The sequence below is a fragment of the Saccopteryx leptura genome, chromosome X (genome assembly GCF_036850995.1).
Source record: "Saccopteryx leptura isolate mSacLep1 chromosome X, mSacLep1_pri_phased_curated, whole genome shotgun sequence".
In the NCBI taxonomy this organism is placed as follows: domain Eukaryota; kingdom Metazoa; phylum Chordata; class Mammalia; order Chiroptera; family Emballonuridae; genus Saccopteryx; species Saccopteryx leptura.
In genome coordinates this window covers 102,518,071-102,541,270 of record NC_089516.1, presented here as the reverse complement: position 1 = coordinate 102,541,270, position 23,200 = coordinate 102,518,071, and the positions used below count along the sequence as shown (strand labels likewise).

The 23,200-nt window shown below is 41.0% G+C and overlaps 1 protein-coding gene across 1 annotated transcript in view; it reads left to right on the top strand.

Moving 5' to 3' along the window:
• Positions 1-23,200, top strand: part of TRPC5 (transient receptor potential cation channel subfamily C member 5) — a 352,945-nt gene that overhangs the window by 273,643 nt on the left and 56,102 nt on the right. The window contains exons 4-6 of the mRNA XM_066356460.1: positions 5,684-6,020; positions 7,990-8,129; positions 14,366-14,688. Coding sequence (XP_066212557.1) covers positions 5,684-6,020; positions 7,990-8,129; positions 14,366-14,688 — 800 coding nt within the window. The remainder of the gene's footprint in view (positions 1-5,683; positions 6,021-7,989; positions 8,130-14,365; positions 14,689-23,200) is intronic.

The following is a 23,200-nucleotide window of genomic DNA, read 5'->3' as shown; positions in this document are numbered from 1 at the left end:
AGAAAGCACACAAAATGCAAGGTAAAACAGAATTGTGTGTGTGTGTGTTGTTGGGAGGGGCAGTTTGAAGGAAAACAGTTATGTTTGGGTTATGTGTTTGAAATGTCCCCAGTTGAACATTCAGGTTTGAACTTTTTCAGGGATGCAGAGAGGAGAAATTTCTCACTTTAACAAATACATTTAATGTCTGCAAAGCCCTTTGAGGTATGAAATGTCATGCAACATACAAAATTGTCCCTCCCCTTCAGAAGCTTGCAGTTGTAAGAAGGCCAAGTCATGGGTTCTACATATAAATAAGTGTAACACAAGACAGGCTTTAATAGATGCCACAAGAAACAACGTAGTTTGGGTTTAAGGAGGAGGGATCTCTGGCTGGGGCAATCAGGCAAATCCTCCAGAGGAAGTGAGGTTCTTTGATTTAATGATTCTCTGCAGTTTTTCCTTCTGGCTCTAGAACCTGCTAATGTGTCCTGTCTCTGAACGCTCTGAATTCCTAAGTTAGTATACCTCATAACAAAACATTGAGCTTTTCCTAATGCTAAGTGGATCCAGTTTGCATAATGATTTTATTCTGAACATTCTTTTTATAAAATGATGGTAACAGGAGACTGAAGGGGCATGTTTTCTTTCTTTCTTTTTTTTAATGTCCTTACTGACAAAATTTCTTGATTTGGAGGGGAGTGGCCTTCACCACTCTGTGAGAGTCACCATCTGTACTGCTTGTGCAGGTGTCTGAACACAAACATTGTCCTGTTGCTTGTTTTATGTGCATTTGACTAGTCTCTTAATGAGAGCCTGCAGGCTAGAATTACTGTCAGTGTCTCTTGTTGTGACCCTCTCCCCACATGCCACACAGAACTGGGCACAGAGCAGCTGTACAGAAATACTTGTTGAAATACTTAAATTGAATCACATTGATCTTGCACTCCCTCGGCAACGAGCAAGTCAAATTCTGTTCTGCCTAGGTTCAGCATGTGAATGAGGCATAAGCCACGTGATTATTTGAACAGCTGTGGGAACAAAAGTCACATACAATAATAGACTGGTGAGGAGCTAGGAAGATAATTCTCTTCACTGAATGAATGAATTCAGAGCTCTGCTGAGATGAAATCGAAGTGGTTTTGCTAGTTGTCTGGGGACCAGGTGGGGTTTTTTTTTCCAATAGAACCTGACATTATTCCTATCAAGAATTATCCTTTGAAGGGGCAAAGAGCCACTCCATTTAAAACATAGCTTTATGACAAAGGGGGAAAAGCCATAGTTTTTCCAAAAATCCTATGCAGCAGTAAAAACATAATAATTTTCAGCCCTTGCCTGGGAGCATTGGAGAAATGAAGCATTACAGAGGAAAAAACCTGCAGCAAGGGCCCTAACAAGTTTACAAAGAAAAGACTTAGGTTGAAAAGGTGGGTCCCATAAGGATCTGGCCTGGGGCTAAAACAGGTAGCTTAGATTTTCAGGGTTTCCCCCATGTTCTTAGCTATGCATCTCTCCTCCTGCCTTTCATAACTGCTACTTACGAGCTCAGATCTAGGAGATCCCCAGAGCTTCTGGGCTTTGATGGCAGACAGGTTCCTTATAGCTAGATTACTGCCTAATATGATATATTCACTTTAAATACTTTTGTGTGTGTGTGTGTGTGTGTGTGTGTGTGTGACAGAGACGGAGAGAGGGACAGATAGGGACAGACAGGAAGGGAGAGAGATGAGAAGCATCAATTCTTTGTTGCAGCACCTTAGTTGTTTATTGATTGCTTTCTCATATGTGCCTTGATGGGGGGGGGGGGCTAAAGCAGAGCTCAAGCCATCGACCTTTGGGCTCAAGCCAGGGACCATGGGGTCATGTCTATGATCCCATGCTCAAGCCAGTGACCCTTCACTCAAGCTAGTGAGCCTGTGGTCAAGTTGGATGAGCCCACACTCAAGCCGGTGACCTCATGGTTTCCAATCTGGATCCTCTGGGTCCCATTCCAATGCTCTATCCACTGCACCACTGCCTGATCAGGCTCACTTTAAATTCTTAAGGATAGTTAGTGGTTTCATTTATTATGACTTCCTAAAAACATAAACTTAACTCCAATGCCTTAACCCAAAATAATAAGTGATATGGGCATTTCAATTACTTTGGTAAAGCCAATGGTAAAGATACCGGGAATATTCATTTTCTGCAGGCTTGGGATCATACCATCCATGGATTGCTAACATACAGTGTTTAAAAGCTTGGTCTATGGTCAGCCAAGCTAATGCTCCAGTCCTGGCTCCACCATTTACCAAAAATGTAAGCTTGGGCTCAGTCCCATCATCTATAAAATGGGTATAATATTAATATATGCATTTAGAGTTGCTGTGAGATGATACATGTGAAAATCTGGTACAGTGCCTGGCATACGGTAAAAGCTCAGCTCATTAGATTGTAGTTAATCTGACTATGTTAAGAACAGTTCCTAATTGCAACTCCTAAAACTTGACATAGCTACTAGACTTTACACCCAAATACACTAAAGAACGAAGGCTTTGGAAAGAGAGGGTTCTGCCAAAATTCATCCAGCACAGATTTATTTACTCAATCACTCATTCAACAAATATTTATTCAGTGTTTACCTTGTGCTATGTACTTAGAAAAATATTGGGAATATAGTAAAGACTAGTATATGCTTCCAGTGCTTGAGCAACATTCAGTTTCCTGGCTTTTAAGAAGCTCCTATAACTGCTCATACTTTGTTGTTTTTTAAACCCCCTAAGAAATTCATAAAGGACTGTATTTGCACTAACCCACACACAAATAAATTACCTTGAGGAATCAGGAAGCATGAGTCCTCTAAATTTTTCTTCTTTCTCAGAATTGACTTGGCTATTCTGCCTCCATTATAATCCCATGTGAATTTTCTGATCATCTTGTCAATATATGCAATAAAATAACTGCAGTTTCGATAGAGATTACATTAAACCTGTAGAACAGTTTGGGAAGTATTGCTGTCTTAACCAAATTAAATCTTCCAAGAGTTAATGAACCTTTACTATGTGCTAAGCATAGGTCTAAGTGCTTCACATGTAGTAACTGACCTTAATCCTCAAGCAACCATATATGGTAGATGCTATTATCTCCATCTTTCAGAAGAAGGCACTGAAGAATAGAAAACAAAAACACTGTAATCTACTTCCAGAGTTTATAGTCTTAACTACTCCATTATATTGCTTTACACACACACACACACCCCACTTGTGGCTTCCCATTGCTCTTAAAATGAGTCATACTATTTATAATGGCTTACGACTATCATTTTGATCTTCTGTAACCCCACATACCTCTCCAGCCTCTTTTGCCATCTCCGGTGCATCCACCCCAGATTGCTTTAGTTCCCTGTACAATTCAAGCTCTCTTTTGACTCAGATAACTAGATAAAACTTTAGTCATATTATCTCCTTTTTATTTTTTTAAATGTTTACTCCTTTTCTTTCTCTTCCCTTACACCTAGCCAACTTCTATACATCCTTTAATGCTCCACTCAGGTAATTCTTTCTTCAAGAAATTTTTGCTGAACAGCCCAGATTTTCCCCTCCTTTGTGCTTCTGGTTTGCTTTCTTCATGTCCATTTTACTGCCCTTACCACACTGTTTTAGAACTGTCTTTTTATACATCTGTTTCCCTCACTAGACAGTGGTCCCAATGCTTTTCCCTACTATATTCAAATATATACTTTGCTTTGCCCTTCTATATTTCTGTGCTTTTATCTAAGACTTTTTATCCCAGCCTCTGGCATAGGCTATATGCCAGGAAAAGTAAAAAGAAATTATAGGGTCCTGGCCGGTTGGCTCAGTGGTGGAGCGTCGGCTTGGTGTGTAGAAGTCCCGGGTTCGATTCCTGGCCAGGGCACACAAGAGAAGCGCCCATTTGTTTCTCCACCTCTTCCCCTCTCCTTCCTCTCTGTCTCTCTCTTCCCCTCCCGCAGCCGAGGCTCCATTGGAGCAAAGATGGCCCGGGCGCTGGGGATGGCTCCTTGGCCTCTGCCCCAGGGACTAGAGTGGCTCTGGTGGTGGCAGAGCGACGCCCCGGAGGGGCAGAGCATCGCCCCCTGGTGGGCAGAGCGTTGCCCTCTGGTGGGCATGCAGGAGTCTGTCTGACTGTCTCTCCCGGTTTCTAGCTTCAGAAAAATACAAAAAAAAAAAAAAAAGAAATTATAGTATTTTGCCTTTTTGTGTGTGAATGTATGAAAAGGTGATATGAGGAGATAATGTTGATCATGAGCACCTTTAGAGAAATTGAGATGACATGATAAAAATATTTTAAGGCTTACTTTTGATAATTTTGTAATAGTAAACTGCTTTAGGGTAAGATAGACCTCCAAATATTTAAAGGATCAAACATAGTTATGTAACATTCCAAGACAGGTATTCTTGGTGAGCAGGATAATTCTCTTCCACATGGTCATTGGGGGACAGAGGCTGACAGAAGACCCTAAATCATGCTGAGTTACCACAATCCTTTCAGCCAGAAGAAAGAAAGAACATGGATAAGTACCCATGGGAGACCTCTGTAGGCAAGGCCTGGAAGTGCCACTCATCATTTCTCTGAACATTCCATTGTCATGAATTTAGTCATGTGGCCACACCTCACGGCAAGGGAGCCTGGGAGATGTAGTCCAGCTGTGTGCTCAGGAAGAGAAGAATAGTTTTTTAGGGAAGCTAATGACCTTCGTAAATATATTAACAGTAAAGTTGGGCAAATGATAAATATGGTGCAGCTCTGTTTAACCTTTCCCATGGCTAGCTGGAGTAGTTAGAGTCAGTATTTAAAATCATGGCTGACAGTTGAGTTTCTTGTTGAGTTGCTTATCAGGGAAAGAGCAGCTAGCAAGTCTTATTGACTTGCAATGTTGATGACTCCTTAATTAATAATCACTGATACATTGTAGATTTATTTAAAATAAAGTACCAGCTGAGTTGTATGCATGTGGTAATACTGGCCCCAAAATATGTTTTCCTCCTTTGCCTATCTAGACTAAAGAGAATGTTAAGTAAATGGCAAAGTAGCAACCTGATTCATTGCTAGCCAATGAAGAGATACAAAGAACCAAAGGGAGAAAAATACAAAATCAAAAAGGGAATTAATTTCCATTCCAAGCTTTAGTCACAGATGTGAGTATATTCCATGCCAGTTTGTGTTTGCCCAAAGCACACATTTCTTGATGACCTCACATCGGCTAGGAAAATGAGTAAATGTGAAGCAATTTTAAATGAAATATTCCCATGATTCTCTGCTAAGAGGCATGTAAATTCTCGGGAGAACTTTGTAAAACAGCTGCTGAGGCCCTACCTCTAGAGAGGTTCATTTAGACAGCCTGTGGTGCCACCTAAGAGTATGGACTTTTTTATGTTCCATGGGTGGTTGTGAAGAACCAGGTTTTAGAAACCATTTCTCTAATATGATGGGAGAGGAAATAGAAAGGTATGTCAAAGCAAAAACCAAAGAAAGTGATTTTGTTTAACATATAAAACAATCCCAAGGAAGATCTAGTCTTACAGCTTGACATGTAGAGCTGTCTTTCATACCATTCATACCAACCTGGAAAGCAGGCTTCTTTGGAGGTTGACCACACAGCTGGCTGTAAACTAAGAAAGATATTATGAATGTAGACTTCTTCCTGGTCATCTCAGATACCTAAATTGTTCTCTTCTTTTCCCAGTTTGTCGCTCAGCCCAATTGCCAACAGTTGCTTGCCACTCTGTGGTATGATGGCTTCCCTGGATGGCGGCGGAAACACTGGGTAATCAAGCTTCTGACCTGCATGACCATTGGGTTCCTGTTTCCCATGCTGTCAATAGCTTATCTGATCTCACCCAGGAGCAACCTTGGTCTCTTCATCAAGAAACCCTTTATCAAGTTTATCTGCCATACAGCATCATATCTGACCTTCCTCTTCATGCTTCTCCTGGCTTCTCAACACATCGTCAGAACAGACCTTCATCTACAAGGACCTCCCCCAACTATCGTGGAATGGATGATATTGCCTTGGGTTCTTGGTGAGTCAAAGGGACCAGGATATTTGGCCAGAAAAACTTCTGGTCCTATCTAAAGAAAGTACTGGAAATAGACATTTGGACTCATAGGCAGATTAAGGTCAGTTGAGGCCCTGAGTACAGAAGAAAATATTGGGCCCTTTAAAAAAAGAAAGAGAGAGACAGGGAAAATAAAAATACATGTTAACCATATTTTTTTATCTTTTTTTTTTTTTACAGAGACGGAGAGAGAGTCAGAGAGAAGCATAGATAGGGACAGAGAGACAGGAACGGAGAGAGATAACAACCATCAATTCTTTGTTGTGGCGCTTTAGTTGTTCATTGATTGCTTTCTCATATGTGCCTTGACCAGGGGCCTACAGCAGACTGAGTAACCCCTTGCTCAAGCCAGAAACCTTGGGTCTAAGCTGGTGAGCTTTGTTCAAACCAGATGGGCCCACGCTCAAGCTGGCGACCTCGGGGTCTCAAACCTGGGTCCTCTGCATCCCAGTCCAGTGCTCTATCCACTGCACCACTGCCTGGTCAGGCCATGTTAACCATATTTTTAAAGAAATAAATAATATTATGTACTATTAATGTTAAAGTTGCACATATGAAACCAAACTTGGTGTCATTAGAAAAAAATGTAAAGTTGGGGTTTTACGAGGCTTTTCAGAAGTTGGGACCCAGGGTGTGCATCAGGTACACCTGCTCTTAAATCCGCCTCTGCTTGGACTGGCCTTGAACTAGAGCAGCTTCTCTCTGTGCAGTGAAGTAGTCCTTTTGGGGGAGTCTTGGAAATGTAGTTTGTTCTTCCCCAGGCCCCAGTCACTCGGCATTGCATTTTACAGTGAGATTGGCAGTGTACCCAGGGCTTGTTTCTGCTAGCTTAACAATATCAAGGACAAGGGAGTTACCTTTCAGTTAGTTTAGAGGGAAATCTAAGTGTGAGTCAGGACAGCCCTCAGGTAAGTTAGGGAAGCAACATGCTGATCAATCTATTTAATGCTCTCTTTCCCATAACTAGAGGAGGGAGCACTTGGATCTATTGCTTTCTCATGGCTATTCCACACAATACCAATACTTATTCAGAGAAGACATCCAATTTGTATACTGATTTTACAATCAGGAGAGGAACTTGGAAAGTTTACACAATTCATGGTAAAACCAGCTTTAGCTAGTCTCCACATATAATTAGATTGCAATGAACCCTCTAACACCTTGTCATCCTCCAAGTTCTTGCTAGTCAAACTGTGGTCCCCAATCCAGCAATGTCAACATCACCTGGGAACTTGTTAGAAATACAGAATATCAAGTCCCAGCCTGGATCTATAGAATCAGAATCTGCACTTTGACATCATTCCCCAGTGATTCACATGCACTTCAAAGTCTGAAAAGCAGTGACTTAGTAGACTACAGCCATACCCTTTACTGCTTTCCACATTCCAAAGCACCTATGTTATCAGATAGAATCCCATGAAACTGCCACACAATGAAAAGAGAAAGCACAAAAGAGAACTCTAAATTATTTCGGGCACTGCCTGGCTTTAGCCCCAACATCAAGTATTTTGGTCCATGGTCGGCTTGCTCACCTCAAAACTCATTGAGTTTTCTCACTAGCATATATTGGAAACTAAGAACTATGGCATACTATTGAACTAATTTATTTACTGATGAAATTACTTTTACTCTAAAATGGAATGAGGGCAGAATCTGGCACCCAAAATTATAACAGCATTTTAGTAACTATAGTAACAATGATAAAAGTGATTAGTAGCCAGCAAAGCCTATCAGGTTTGGTAAATTCAAGACTGGGAGGTGAGATAAAAAAGAAAAAAAGAGACAAATGATTACTGTCTCTAGGGGCTCACCCCACAGTCCCCAATTGATTTACTTCTTTCATCTTTTCGTTATTTGGGGGAATCCTACTATGATAACTATGATGACTATCCTGTGCATGTAAAGAAATAAACCTTTTGTTTCTATTCTTTAGGTTTCATTTGGGGGGAGATTAAGGAAATGTGGGATGGTGGATTTAATGAATACATCCACGACTGGTGGAACCTAATGGATTTTGCAATGAACTCACTCTACCTGGCAACTATTTCCTTAAAGATTGTGGCCTATGTCAAGGTAACTTGGAATGTCAGTCATTTTTATTAAGAAATGATTTGGGGCCCTGGCCGGTTGGCTCAGCGGTAGAGCGTCAGCCTGGCGTGCGGGGAACCCGGGTTCGATTCCCGGCCAGGGCACATAGGAGAAGCGCCCATTTGCTTTTCCACCCCCCCTCCTTCCTCTCTCTCTCTCTCTTCCCCTTCCACAGCCAAGGCTCCATTGGAGCAAAGATGACCCGGGCGCTGGGGATGGCTCCTTGGCCTCTGCCCCAGGCGCTAGAGTGGCTCTGGTCGCAGCAGAGCGACGCCCGGGAGGGGCAGAGCATCGCCCCCTGGTGGGCAGAGCGTCGCCCCTGGTGGGTGTGCCGGGTGGATCCCGGTCGGGCGCATGCGGGAGTCTGTCTGACTGTCTCTCCCTGTTTCCAGCTTCAGAAAAATACAAAAAAAAAAATGATTTTGGTTACATTAAGGTTTAGTGCTGGGGACACAAAGAGTTTAAGGGAAAAGTGCTGATGAAAGTCCCATCTATATGAGAAAGTACTGTATAAACATTCTTTTAATAGTTTGTAAACAGTGTTCCCCTAAGAAAAGAAAGTGGAGAAAGGAACAAGTTTCAAATCAATCCTTAGATTTTTAAGCTCTGAAAGTAAAAATGGTTTTCAGTCACTCATCCACCCAGTAAGTGTTTAAATCCTATCCACAATACCTTTTCCAAGAAGATGGCCCACCAATACTTGCATAGAATGACACACACACACACACACACACACACACACACACACACACAAAATAATAATAATAGAATTCACTATCTCCAAAAGCTTTTCTCAATCCTTGTCACTTTGTTACAAAATTATAACTTTATATTTTTCTAATATTGTCTTCCTGTGACACATTCATTAATAATCCCTTTTCCTGTGGAGTCAAGCAGAACAAGTCTATTTCTTCTCCACATTGTGGTTTCCAATATCATCTCTCCTTAATCCACTGGAGTTGTCTCTTCTCAAAGCTAAATATTCACACTTCCTCAAGTGCTTTTCATGGGACAGATAGCAGAATGCTAGAAACCTCACTGCACGAGACATAAACCTCCACCTCCCTCATCACTTCCACCATCAGGAAGCTGTTATAAATCCAGCTTTTTGAATACCACACGACCTATATCTCTCTACCAATTCAGATAATGTACACACACCACCACCACCACCACCACCACCACCTCCACCTTGATGTTTTTCTTGAACATTTTACAGCCTGAATTATCCTGAAAAAAAAAATAGTTTCATATCCAACCCTTCACATTGGGTAGTCACTGGCTTAGAGTCCAGGTTTGGTGCTCATTAGATAATGGAATGGCCATCCTTCCCTTACCCTGACTTGAACTTCTCCAGTATGAGGAAAGGCTGATGATTCCATTGCCAAGATTATCTAGTCAATCATGAATTTTGGCACTAAATTCCACATTAAGTTTCAGAATGGGAATATGGCTGTCCCCCAAATCTCCAACAACTTCCTTTATTTTTATATCCATAATATGCATATTGCATAAATTTTAAGATCTTGGGAGTTAGTTATATGGAGCATGAATATTGAATGCAGTCATAAAATATTTTTTTTAGGAAGCCTATGAGTATGCCTTATACTTGTGGTGATCGTTTAACACATACTTACAACTTCCTTACAAGAAAAAGCTGGTGAAGAAATATTTGAATATCTGGTTAATGTGGCTGGATAAAATCCATGTCATTCTGGCACTCTGCTGACTAAGTGACACTGCTTGCCTGAAAAAAATACATTTTTTCCTTTGGAAGTAGTATTTATACACTGGAGGGACAATAAATTATCAATCTAGAAATTGGTGGCTTTTTTTAAATAAGAGAGTTTAAGATAAATGATCAAAATGAGTAACTCTTAGAGATGTGAAAATGTACTTATAGATGCCCAACATTAGCTAATCACATAACCTGTCCAACTTCACTGGACTTCCAAGGAGTTAGATATTCCCCTCCCCCAGAATGTAAGGATAAATCAGCTCTCCTAAGCTGAGTATATGCTCCTGAACTGAAAAAAACACTTAACTTAAAGGAGACATTTTCGAAGGAACTACAGTCCTTTTCTAAAAAAAGAAAATTTACAAAGAAAGACATGTTACATACAGGCTTTGGATTTGCAATGAGAAATTGTAAATGGGCAGTCTGGTTCATTCATCCACACAGCACACCAGCCTCAGATGAACTTCTCCAAGTGGGCTGAGCCAACCCTTATGAGGTAAAGTCACAAGAGCTGGTCTCAGACTCCTTGAAACATTTTAGATCATTGTCATACTGAGGAAGCACAAAAAGCACCATGTGATAGGCTGGATCTACAGAAGATCTTCTATTAGAGTGAAAAATTTGTCAGCTATATATAAACTGCACCTCACGTGGTCTACAACAACAGGAACCAAAAGGCACACGCTAAAGTACTCAAAAGGAACAAATACACATAAGGTTGGCCCTCAGTACTCCCTTGATAACCTTACAAATATAGAATAATTGTCCTTTTGTCTTCTAGGATAACACCATTTAGATTTATTCCACCATCACCTTACTTCTATTATGTACAAACTATTGAACTGTAGTTCTTTCTTTAGTGAGCACATGGTTGCAGACAGACAGACAGACAGACAGACAGACACACACACACACACACACACACACCTGTCCTTGTTATGATCAAGTCCCCACATTAGGCTGTCCTTTTTCCTATTTTGCTTTTGAGTTTACAGAATGTAATCCACACCCCTTTGAAAAGCATGCAGGCCAATTTTTAGGTGTATTTTATCTTAAAAACTATAAGTAAAATCACTTGCCTGTCAATATCACTAATTCAAGAGTCAGGAAACCTGAATTTAAACCCTGACGCTCACAAACTGGATCACCATAGGTCATCCTTCTACCTCTCTGAGCCTTAGATTCTGCTTCTGAAAAATAAGATTAGATTAGAACAGTAGCTTTCAACTTTTTAATTTTTCCATGGGACCACATACTGAAATTAAAACTCATGCAAAACTTAAATATATTAAAGAGCTTAAAGTGTTGGCTCTAAATTGAGGAATGGGTCTTCCAGGCTTCCTCCTTGGCTTGCACAGTGGTCAACAGATGCTTCCATGAACCCTCAAGTTTCAAGGAACACAGTTAGAAAACCACTTAGATTGGGGGTCAGAAAACTATGGCCTGCAGGGAAAATTTGGCCATCTGCCACATATATTTGTTTACCTACTGTCTATTCTATAAGAAAATAGTTAAGTAATGGCTACAGGGACTATACCATCCACAAAGCCAAAAATACAGGGTGGGAAAAAGGTAGGTTTAAAGTTGTTTATGTGGAAAATAATACAATAATTAATAAATAATAATACAAAAATAAACTCTGTATTTCATGTATTTACAACTGCAAACATACTTTTGCTTCAATGGTATGTACTGTCTGACCCTTAATAGAATATTTTTGCTGACCTCAATACTAAATAAGCTCCAAATTTATTCCCTGCTCTCATATTTTATAATCTCTTTCTCCAAAAGTATATGCAAAGCATAGATTCACCACAAGAATAATCTTTTACAATGTTGAGTATTCTGAAAATTCAGACTCATCACCCCATTGGCAACAGATTTCCCTGTGGTTACAGTTATGGTTGTGGAGACAAAAACAAAACAAAACAAAAAACTCTAAATATGAGCTATACATGTTCCAGTTAATAAGTTCTAGTTTTTTTGTTTGTTTGTTTTTGTTTGTTTTTTTTTTTTTTTTTTTTCTGAAGCTGGAAATGGGGATAGACAGTCAGACAGACTCCCGCATACGCCCGACCGGGATCCATCAGGCACGCCCACCAGGGGGCGATGCTTTGCCCCTCCGGGGCATCGCTCTGTCGCAACCAGAGCCACTCCAGCGCCTGGGGCAGAGGTCAAGGAGCCATCCCCAGTGCCCGGGCCATCTTTGCTCCAATGGAGCCTCAGCTGCGGGAGGGGAAGAGAGAGACAGAGAGGAAGGAGAAGGGGAGGGGTGGAGAAGCAGATGGGTGCCTCTCCTGTGTGTCCTGGTTGGGAATCGAACCTGGGACTTCTGCACGCCAGGCCGACGCTCTACCACTGAGCCAACCGGCCAGGGAAGTTAAAACATAGGTCTGTTTTCTTATCAGCAAAGAGTCTCCATCTTTTTTATATACCTCAAAACTTTAAAGGCCTATTTACCAGATGTGCTGTGTTATCAACTATCATATAAGTAACATTTAATAGAAATAGTGCTACACTGAGTGTTTACAGAGACCTTAGTTTTAGTCCTGGATCTGCCATTATTAACTTGCTTTGTGAACTCTAGCAAGTCACTCTGCCTCTACTTGTGAAACAGGCATAACAATTTCCACCTATCCACAGAGATGCAGCATTTGGAGGGTGAGGGTTGTAAAGACATAAAATTTAGTGAAGAGTGTACAAAAATGATTGGCCAACTGAAGTCTATCTGAAATAAGCAGATTGTGGCAAGGTTTCTCCAAACTCCTCTGACAGTAGAGAATATTGGATATACACAAATGATTTTAACACCAGTTTCCTTCCTCAGTTGTTGGAACTGAAACATATTTTAGAAATACGAACAATATAACTTGGCCCCCAATGCAACATTTTCTCAGGAAACTTGTTTACATTTAGTCCTGAGAAACTGTGATATTTAGATGAGAGCTCAAGTCAATATGCTTCAGATAAAATTCCAGGCCAAATCTACTTCTGACTTGAGAAAGTAATAAGCAATTTCTTGCATTTCCATAATATCTCTCCTTATGGAGTACATAGACTTTCATATATGGATTCATAATCACAAACGTGCATAGTGGGTAGGAGTAGATATTATCTTCATTTTATGGTAAAGTTAAAAGACAAAGGCAATTAGGTTTTTGTTTTTTTGTTTTGTTTTTAGAAAGTAAACTTTCTTATTAATAGGAAGTAGGAGGGAAGAAGTTCGAGTGGGGAATGGGATTTGGGTGTCAGAAGGACATCCACTTGCAGGCTAAGTCAGATCTGGCTTCCTGGATCTGGTTCTGCAGCTTGCAGGTGATGTCTTCAAGGGAGAGAAGGCAAGGAGAGAAAGAGCAATGGCAGAGTGGCCCTGAGGCAACCATGATGAAATTAGTGCATTGACTTTGGGCACTAGAACTCCTAGGCTCTGCCTGGGTGGCTCTGACCATTGGAGTTCTGGGCCTGGAGTTGCCTTTCTCATGCTGGGAGGTCCTGTGGCCACTGGCTGCATATTTGCTGGTGTCAGCCAGCTGCTATGCCCTGGGCATTGTGCACTACTGCATGGCCACTTTTCATGAGATATAAAGGCAGTTTTAAATGACAGTCCAGTTGAACCTTAGGTTTCATAGTGAAGCCATCTTTCTACAAGGCTGGACACCCAGTGTTCTAGGAACTGGAAGTCCAGAACAAGGCTGAAAATGGATAACCCCAGAAATACCAACTCTTCCCCTCCTTCAACCCTATGGTTCTCTATCTTTGCTAAAGAGACATTTGAAAATTGTAAGGCTGTCAAAGGAATGATGAAATACATTCATATACCACTGTGGGGGCAGTACTAAATTCACTGTATGGAAGACTGACATGCCATTTGTAAATAGCATGGAATACATTATAGACTGCAAAAAAATAGCAGAAAACTAAGTAATGACCCTCTAAGGATGCTACATCAGTCCCAAACTGCAATCAGCAGGGAAGTTGGGATGAACATTGCACACTGCAGAGGCTGAACTTATCTCTTGTCCTTCAATAATAACTTGTCTGTTTTCTATAGAACAAAAAGGGGGGTGGTGGTAAGGAAATAAATCAAATTTGAAATCTCACTAGGAAGCAGAGCAGTTTTTCCCCACTACCTTGAGTATACCAGTGGCTGAGTTCCAGAGATACTCCCCAACAATCTGGCAAACTCAGTTAGAAAATGTCTCTTGATAAACCACAGGTGGTTGTTCCAGATGATTGCTCCAAAATTCGTTTTTTCATGTCTATGTGCTTGGTATATATTTGGATAGGAGTGGGAGGAAGAGAGTTATTAGCATCATGTATTGATTGGGTGGGGGAAAAAACAGTGTCATGCATGGGGCCTGTTGTATAAATGAATGCTTGATGCTTACTTTGGTGACTTTATTTGCATGCAGACTGCAGAAAAGAGGGGAAAGTTTTATAAATGCTCACTGTACCTTTCATCTTATGCATTTGTTTCTTTCAGTATAATGGTTCTCGTCCAAGGGAAGAATGGGAAACATGGCACCCGACTCTGATTGCAGAAGCGCTCTTTGCAATATCCAACATTTTGAGTTCATTGCGTCTCATATCCCTGTTCACAGCCAACTCCCATTTAGGGCCTCTGCAGATCTCTCTGGGGCGAATGCTGCTGGATATTCTCAAATTCCTCTTTATCTACTGCCTAGTCCTTCTGGCTTTTGCCAACGGCCTGAACCAGCTTTACTTTTATTATGAGACCAATGCAATTGATGAGCCGAACAACTGCAAGGGGATTCGATGTGAGAAACAGAACAATGCTTTCTCCACGTAAGACTCCTCCTTTCCTCTACCTTTTCCTGCTTTCTTCTTATTTGCCCTATTTTTAGTCCACCACTTCATCACTGTCTCTTGATAGTGAACACACACAAAGCTCACTTACGGATCAATCTAAAGGGCCTAAAGTAGAGAGGAGGTAGACTTAGGTGTGTGTGGGAGGAGGGGAGACAAACACAGAGCTGGCCTCCCAGGAATGCATCTAGAGTTAAACTATTTTGGTAGCATCCCACATTTTTTAATTGAATTTATCAGGATGACACTAGTTAATTTAATTATACAGGATTCAGGTGCCCAATTCTACAACACATCTCTATACCGGAATAAGATATCACCCCACACTTGTCAGAATGGCTACCCTCATTAAGTCAACAAACAAGTGCTGGCCAGGGTGTAAAGAAAAGGGAATCCTTGTGCACTAATAGTGGGAATGCAGATTAGTACAGCTACTGTGGAAAGCAGTATGAAGTTTCAGAAAATTAAAACTGGAACTGCCTTTTGATCCAGCGATCCCACCTCTGGGAATATATCCTAAGAATCCCGAAATACTAGTTCAAAAGAATATATGCACCCTTATGTTCATTGTAGCATTGTTTACAATAGCATCCCGCATTTTGAAAAGAATTAATGGGATGGGGGTAAATAATTACTCAAAAAATCATCACTCACCAAGGAAATGAAACAGCAAGACTATTCCTCTGAACAAGTAACTACTAAAGCTAATTTAACTAACTATTCTGAACCAAGAACAAACAAAAAGGAAGTGTGCAAAGATATCTTTTTTTTCTTCATTTTTAGAGAGAGAGATAGGGAAAACTGGGGATGGAGGGGGGTAACAAGAATTATCTACTCTCATATGTGCCTTGATCAGGCAAGCCCAGAGTTTTGAACCAGCGATCTCAGTGTTCTAGGTTGACGCTTTATCCACTGCACCACCACAGGTTAGGTTGGATGCAAAAATGTCTTAATGAACCCTATGATATTGTGATTTATAATAAAAAATACATACTTGGTCTTCACAGCCCTCCTTTCTGGCACAGAGCTCCTAAAAGACTCCTGGAATTTCCTAAGTGATGAGAGTAACAATGTGTCTTTGTTATATTAATGAGGTGATTTTGGAAAGCACTTAAGGATGGGGCTGGTAGCCAGTGGAGCCAACCATTTGATGAGAAGGTTTGAACTTTCAGTCCCACCCCATGACCTCCATGAAGGAGAGGGGGGCTGGAGATTGAGTTCAATCACCAATGGTGAATGAATTTAATCTAGTATGCCTATGTGATAAAGCCTACATTAAAAACTAAAAGGATATTTCTAAGAGCTTTCAGGTTCGTGGAGATTCAGGGAGAGTGGCATGTGCTTGGAAAGGACATATAAGCCCCACACCATTTCCCCATATCTTCCCCTGTGCATATTTTTCCTCTGATTGTTCCTGATTTATGCCCTTTTATAACAAAATAGTAATTTACTTAATAAAATGTTTCTCTGAGTTCTGTGAGACACTCTTGCAATTTGATTGAAACCATGGAGAGGGTCGTGAAAATCTCTAGTCCAGAGATTTTAAACCAGTATGCCACAAGAATTTTTGAAACATGGATACCTCACTGTTTAGTCAGCAGCACTGACCTCTTTTTCCTTAGATTGTCAAATTAAAAAATAACAACAGCCGACACAACAGTAGCCATCTGGTGTGAATGAATCAAAATTATACCTATTTTCTTTTTGTCAGATAGGCAAAATAATTTTTTTTTTTTTAGTGTGCTGCGGAATTTTAGTATGTGTACCATGACATGAAGAAGGTTGAAAATCACTGCTTTATTCTATAGCCAGTCAGTTATAAGCATACTTAGACTTTTGATTGGGATTTTTAGTAGGAGAGGGGCAGTCTCTTGGGACTAAGCACTTAACCCAGCAGTGTCAGAATTGAATTGAATTGTTGAACCACACTGATGGTGTTGGAGAACTGGTGGTGTGGTGGGGAAGGGGGAGAATGTACACACACCCACACATTGAAATTAAGTTCAGAACCCCTTAGTTGGTGTCAGAGAAAGGGGATTTGCTAGAATAGTCCTGGCTCACAGAATCATGTAGTAGTCTTGGAAGAGAAAGGCAGGTGATGAACATTTGATCCCTGGAAAGCTATATAGTCACTCATAGCATGAGACTGCAGTTATGCTGTGATAGGTTACTGTTGGGCAAATAAGTTTGTAGAATTTGTGTTATTTGGTTTTGTTCACTTTTATTGTTAAAAAAGGCATTGCCCACGTGAATGATGCTGCCAGGTGATACTGCTAATTACCTTCCTGCTTGGGAAGGGGCTTTGTTATGCTAATGTGTGCTGAAGTAGGGGTTTTTGTGCCAAAAAGTTTTAAGAAGAAGAAGACCACGTTTTTGCAAAGAGGCAGCCGAGATGGCGGCGTACTGAAGGAGAAGCCAGTTTGTGCAGAAATAAGAGGGGAGAAGGTGTGCAGATGGGGAACATGAGGTGACTGGGGTTAGTGGGGCATTTGATTCTAGGAAAACCGGGAGAAAGTCAGTGGCTTTGGGAGCCCGGAATGGAAAGGGAAGCGTTTTCCTGCTGTGTGTATTTACTCGTCTGCCAGTGAGAGGCTAGAATAAAGGCATGACCCGCCAGTTTTCGCCTCCGCTGTTTCTCTACTGTCTCTCTGAATCTAATGTGAACCTGCACCCACCTGGTGTTTGAGATGGCTGTAACTAGTGGTGATACAAAAAGTGAAAGTTACCAGTGGAATTTACAAATGGTAGTAAACTCAACTCGGAGTTGACTTATAGGATAAGGAGATGAAAATAATAAATATGAAAATAAAGCATGCTAAACATACAATCCCTTGGTTAATGTTATCTGTAACCACTTCAATAAAAGAAAATGCTGGGTTGGGCCTTAATGCTAAACCAAGCTGAGACTTGAATCATTCTGATCTTGAGCCACAAGCCTGAAATCTTCCCCTCCCCAAGGGAAAAATTATGTATGCACAATAGAAAATACCTCTAAGACTTCTAGTCAGCAAAAAGTTTGTCAGTATAGGGAAAGGGCGACACCAAGAAATTATAGAAAATAGGGAGTATAGAGTGAAAGAATTGTTTCATTTTGAGGAATATTTACTGAAAAGTATTGTGAGAGTAACTAAATTGGGGACTGTGTCTTTGGTTTTGAATGCTGCAGAATGAAAGAGTATGTTTAAGGTGATGCAGAACCCAAAGCTCACTATGGAACAATCAGAGATGGCTATACGTACTTCATACACACAGTAGTTATTTCCAAAGGAACAGCCAGCTTGGTGGACTGGATAGAAGCCACTAAGTTCTATTTACCCTTAAAAGGATGACTTTCCATCTCTTCCTATGAAAGTGGAACCCCCAAATGAAGCAGCTGATATGCTTCATATCCAAGTCATATGGGACTAGCTTTATGATGACCAGGATATCACTACTGATTGTGCCCATTACCAGATCATGATAAATGATATGGTTAAGGGGGCCACTTTCACATGGGCACCACATGTAACCTTACTGTTGCAAAATCCAGAGACAGTTGAGGCAGCTTTATCAAAATTAATCTTTCAGATTTCTCCTTAGGTCTTACATTAGATAATAGAAAACATTAAGCTAATTAATAGGAGAACAGGAAGAGGCCAAAAAGGTGAATAAAGCAAATATTAATAGGAGCAGAAATGAAGTGGAAACAGAAAGGGGAGAGACACAGGATTCATCCCAGCAGGATGTAAATCTTAAGATGGTTATTAAAACATGAGGTAAGTCTGACCAAGTGGTGGTACAATAGATAGAGCATCAGCCTGGGATGCTGAGAATCCAGGTTCAAAACTCCAAGGTCACTGGCTTGAGTGTGGGTTCACTAGCTTGAGTGTAGTGTCGCTGGCTTGAGTGTGGTATCATAGACATGACCCCATGGTCCCTGGCTTGAGCTTAAAGGTCACTGGCTTGAAGGCCAAGGTTGCTGGCTTGAGGAAGGGGTCACTCACTCTTCTGTAGCCCCCCAGTCAAGGCACATATGAGAAAGCAATCAATGAATAACTAAGGTGTCACAACAAAGAACTGATGCTTCTCATCTCTCTCCTTTCCTGTCTCTCTCTCTTTCTCAAAAACAAACAAAAAACCTGAGGTGAATAAAATGAATGTTGATGAGGTTAAAACAAAGGTTTTAGTAAATTACTATCAAAGGTTGGTTGCAACAAAGGGGCCCTGTGCTAGTTCCCCAACATTAAAGAGTCCCAAATAAGTCTACTCAACACCAGTTTAGAGAAATTTACAAAGTTAGAAAGCAAAAAACTACAATGAGAAACATGACCAACAATCTCTCAGGGCAGTGGTTAAGGAGATTAATCAGGTTAGAGTGAGAAAAAGGCCAGTTTCTATTAGCTCAACTCCTGGCTGGGGACCCTAACTCTTTTTGCACAAAAGGAAGTTAAATGGTCAGAGTGTGAAAAAAAAAGAAGTGTTCAGAATTCATTTAATACACGAGTCCCACAAACTGTGGTACCAAAACCAATTGGTGAAGCCCTGACTCTAGCTACAATTAGATTAATATAAAAATGTAAAGGTTGATAGGATTATGAAAGTTGGAGTTTGAGCCGGCTTTATGTAAAGAAATTGTGCTTCCTCTACCAGAACAGTTTATGAAATAAATATTATGCCTGAAAGTAGAACACTTCCCCTACCCAGTATTATAAAACCAAAGCCTGTTGATGAAGCCCTAATAGAAGCTGCAGTTAGGAACATAAGGGTTAATGGAATTAAGGTAAACATTTAAAAAATTGGTATGTTTGAACAGACTTTATGTTACATCTCTTTTACCTGGATGTATTATTGGAGTAGACACTGTATCTGATTGAGGGATGTTTCCCCTATGTAGTTTATAAAACAGAAGGCATGAAACTCCACCCTTCAAGCAATATTAATTGAGCATGCTAAAAGGGAACTGGTCAGGATTCCCAAGCCCATGCAGTGTGGAATAGAAGCTAGAATGCTGGTAGGGACAAATGTTCAGTGCCATAATCCTATGTGGAGCATAGAATGGGGTTTATGACCAAAGCCTGTGAGCACCTCTCAGTGACGCAGTGACGACTGCACCCCCTTTCACAGAAGTAAGCTAGAGAGAGGGGACAGGCTGAAGGCAGATTAAAATCACTTTACGTTCTGGGATTGATTTAAGGTTTCATCAGAGGCAGATTTAACAGCGGGCGCACCTGGTGCATGCCCTGGGCCCTGCTTCTGAGGGGCCCTGCAAAACCCCAACTTTACACATTTTTTCTAATGACACCAAATTTGGTGTCATATGTGCAATTTTAACATGAATAGTACATATTTTTTTATTTATTTAAAAATATGGTTAACATGTACTTTTATTTTCCCTGTCTCTCTCTTTTTTTTTAAAGGGCCCAATATTTTCTTCTGCACCTGGAGCCTCAACCGACCTTAATCTGCCTCTGGGTTTCGGGTGGGCAAAAGTGTACCAAGCTCTGAAGGGAAATGTTTCCTCTTCCCACTTGGAACACAAAAGACAGGGCATGACTTCTCTGTCCATGCGTTCACTACCTCCAGACACAAGGAACTCCTGTGCCTTTTCTTTGTAAATTCAATACCTGCTTCTTTAGGATCTTCAAGCCTTAAGAGTGGCTTTTATTTTCTGACAAATCACTATCAGGGAAATAGACATCAAACAAAATAAGCAAACTTCAGAAAATGTGTTAGGTTCCAGGAGCGGTCATGGGCTTACTCTAGTCTAGGTGACCTATACCATGCTCATCTCTACCTCAAGCTCTGGAAAGTTGCACTCATCAGTAGTATTACAGCGATGACCCCAAGTTTGTAAGATACCGTATTCTTACTCCTTAAACTGAGATACAATTTTTCCTTTCAAGTCTATGACCTGAGGCACTTTAGTAGAATCAGACATTCTAGAAATGTGTTCATTAACAAAGGCCAAGAAAACAAAAGTGTTTCTGTTTGACCCTAAGTTGCACAAATTGAGAAGACAAAGCATAATGCTATCTAACTTATCTCTATTATTTGCCTCTAGCAGCGTTTCCTAAAATGGATGACAAAGAACCACACAGTTCAGGGAAATGTTAACATACATAAAAATGGGATCTAAGACTGAATGGGTTTTGGAAATGCTAGGATAAATGTTTAAAGGTTTCTTCACTACAGAACTTCCCAGAGACTTCCCATTGTGAATGTACAATGTAGGGAGAGATGTTCCCCAATATATTGGGCAGGATGATGTTCCAGTGAACCGAGTTTGAAAAATATTGCCTTACTCCAATACTCATTTTGCTGCAGCCACCCCCTCCACTAGGCCACACTTTTTGCCCCTTTTCTCAGAACGCAGAGAAAAAAATTTGGATTGGGAATCCAGATTCATGTGAAAATAAAAAGAGGCCAAAATGAGTAGAAAAAGGAAAAGTGCTATTTTGGTTAAGCCAACCATGAGTGTATAATGGCAACTGCTCACCTTTCTAGCACCTCCGAATGAGTAACTGCTTTCTTTCCTGCCCTAACACTAGGGACCGGATTCACATTAACCTGTTTTCAACATAAAGAGCAATTTTGTAGTGGCTGAAGCAATAGGAGACTGCATTTGTTCCAATCAAAGCATTCAACAGAATTGAACACCTGAATGCATGGTGCCTTCCAGGATGCCAGGTCCCTGCCAATTACCCTTTCTTGTGAACTCTGCTGATGAAGTTTATGAAATGCCTCCATGCAAGTTTGTAGTGATTATTAATACCCCTGTTGCCAACCGACATTTTGCTCCCATCACTTGCCCAGCAGGGACAACTGACAAGAACGGGCACTGTCATACATAAAATTATACCTTGGGGCATCAGATGTGAAGCATCATCATCCTGCTGGGGCCAAATCAGCAGTAATGCCAGCTCAGTTTTCCTTTAGGTGTTGATTTTTTTTCTTCCCTAGAGCTCTAACTCTGATTTATGTTTTCTTTTAAATTAGTCAACTCGGGCATTTATAAACCTGTTAAAATACACGCTACTCAGAGAGCAGCAGAAAGACTTGGCCTTTAGAGAAAGGGAAAGTGAACTTGTTTGTAAGTATAGAAGAAAGTGTAGAATCTTCATTGTCATCCTTTTCCTTCTGATTCTCCAGAGATGCCATCTATTCTTTGGCTTAAAAGAAGAAAAAATGTTTTGTTTTGGGGTTTTTTCCCTGGACACATAATTCAAGGGGACTGTATTGTCCTTGCTGCCAACCACAAGAAATTGCTATTGATGGTTTGAGTTCAGTATCCCATACTGGGAGTTCCTGGCCTTCATCCACTGTGCAGAGAAGCACCTAGGAAGGCATCATCATTCTGAGGGCACAGGATTTGTAAGAAGAAAAGGGTGGAAGTGGTAAGAAGCTAACTTGCCAGTCTTGCATCTCTTTCAGAGAAGCAAGATCTATGTACAAATGTCTCCTCAACACACCTGGCTATGTCATAAACCTCTCAAACACAATTGTTCAGCGCTAAATTCCTTATCTCCATATAACCCCAAAACTATTTTCACTTAAATTCCTCATCTTATTAAGTGACACCACACAGAATCCTAAGAGTCATCTGGGACTCTTACTCTCTCTCTCATGGCAGCATATCCAGTCTCTCATTCAGCACTGTCAGTTCTACTTCCTGAATATCTCTTGACTCCATCCTCTGCGCAGGAGCGCGCTTGCGTGCGCACACACACACACACACACACACACACACACCACTGTCTTGGTGTTTTTATTCAGGCTTAACTTCTCTCTTCCAAGAACTCCTGCATGTTTAACTGGTCTCCCAGCCTTAAGCCATTTTTTTCTTTAATTTTTATTGAATATATTGGTTAATAAAATTACATGGGTTTCAAGTGTAAAATTCTATAATATATCAACTGTACATTGTATTGTGTGTTTTCCACCTAAAGATAAATCTCCTTCCACCACCATTTAAGCCGCTTTTACCCTCTTCTACCTCCCCCAACCCCTTTCCCTCTTGTAATCTCCATTTTTTGTGTGTGTCTATGAGGCCGCCTTCTTCTTCTTCTTCTTCTTCTTCTTCTTCTTCTTCTTCTTCTTCTTCTTCTTCTTCTTCTTCTTCTTCTTCTTCTTTCTTCCTCCTCCTCCTCCTCTCTCCTACTCTTCCTCCTCCCGCTGTCTCCCTCCTCCTCCACCTCCTCCCTCCTCTATCTACTCCTCTTCTTTTTCTTTCTTCTTCCTTCTCCTCCCTCCTCCTCCTCCTTCTTCTTCCTATTCTTTTTTTGTGTGTGTTTTTCTGGAGTGAGAAATGGAGGCAGAGAGACAGAATCCAGCATGTGCCTGACCGGGATCCACCCGGCATACCCACTAGGGGGCGATGCTCTGCCCATCTGGGCCCTTGCTCCAATTGCAACAGGAGCCATTCTAGAGCCTGATGGGGAGGCCATGGAGCCACCCTAAGTGCCTGGGCCAACTTTGCTCCAACGGAGCCCTGGCTGCAGGAGGGGAAGAGAGA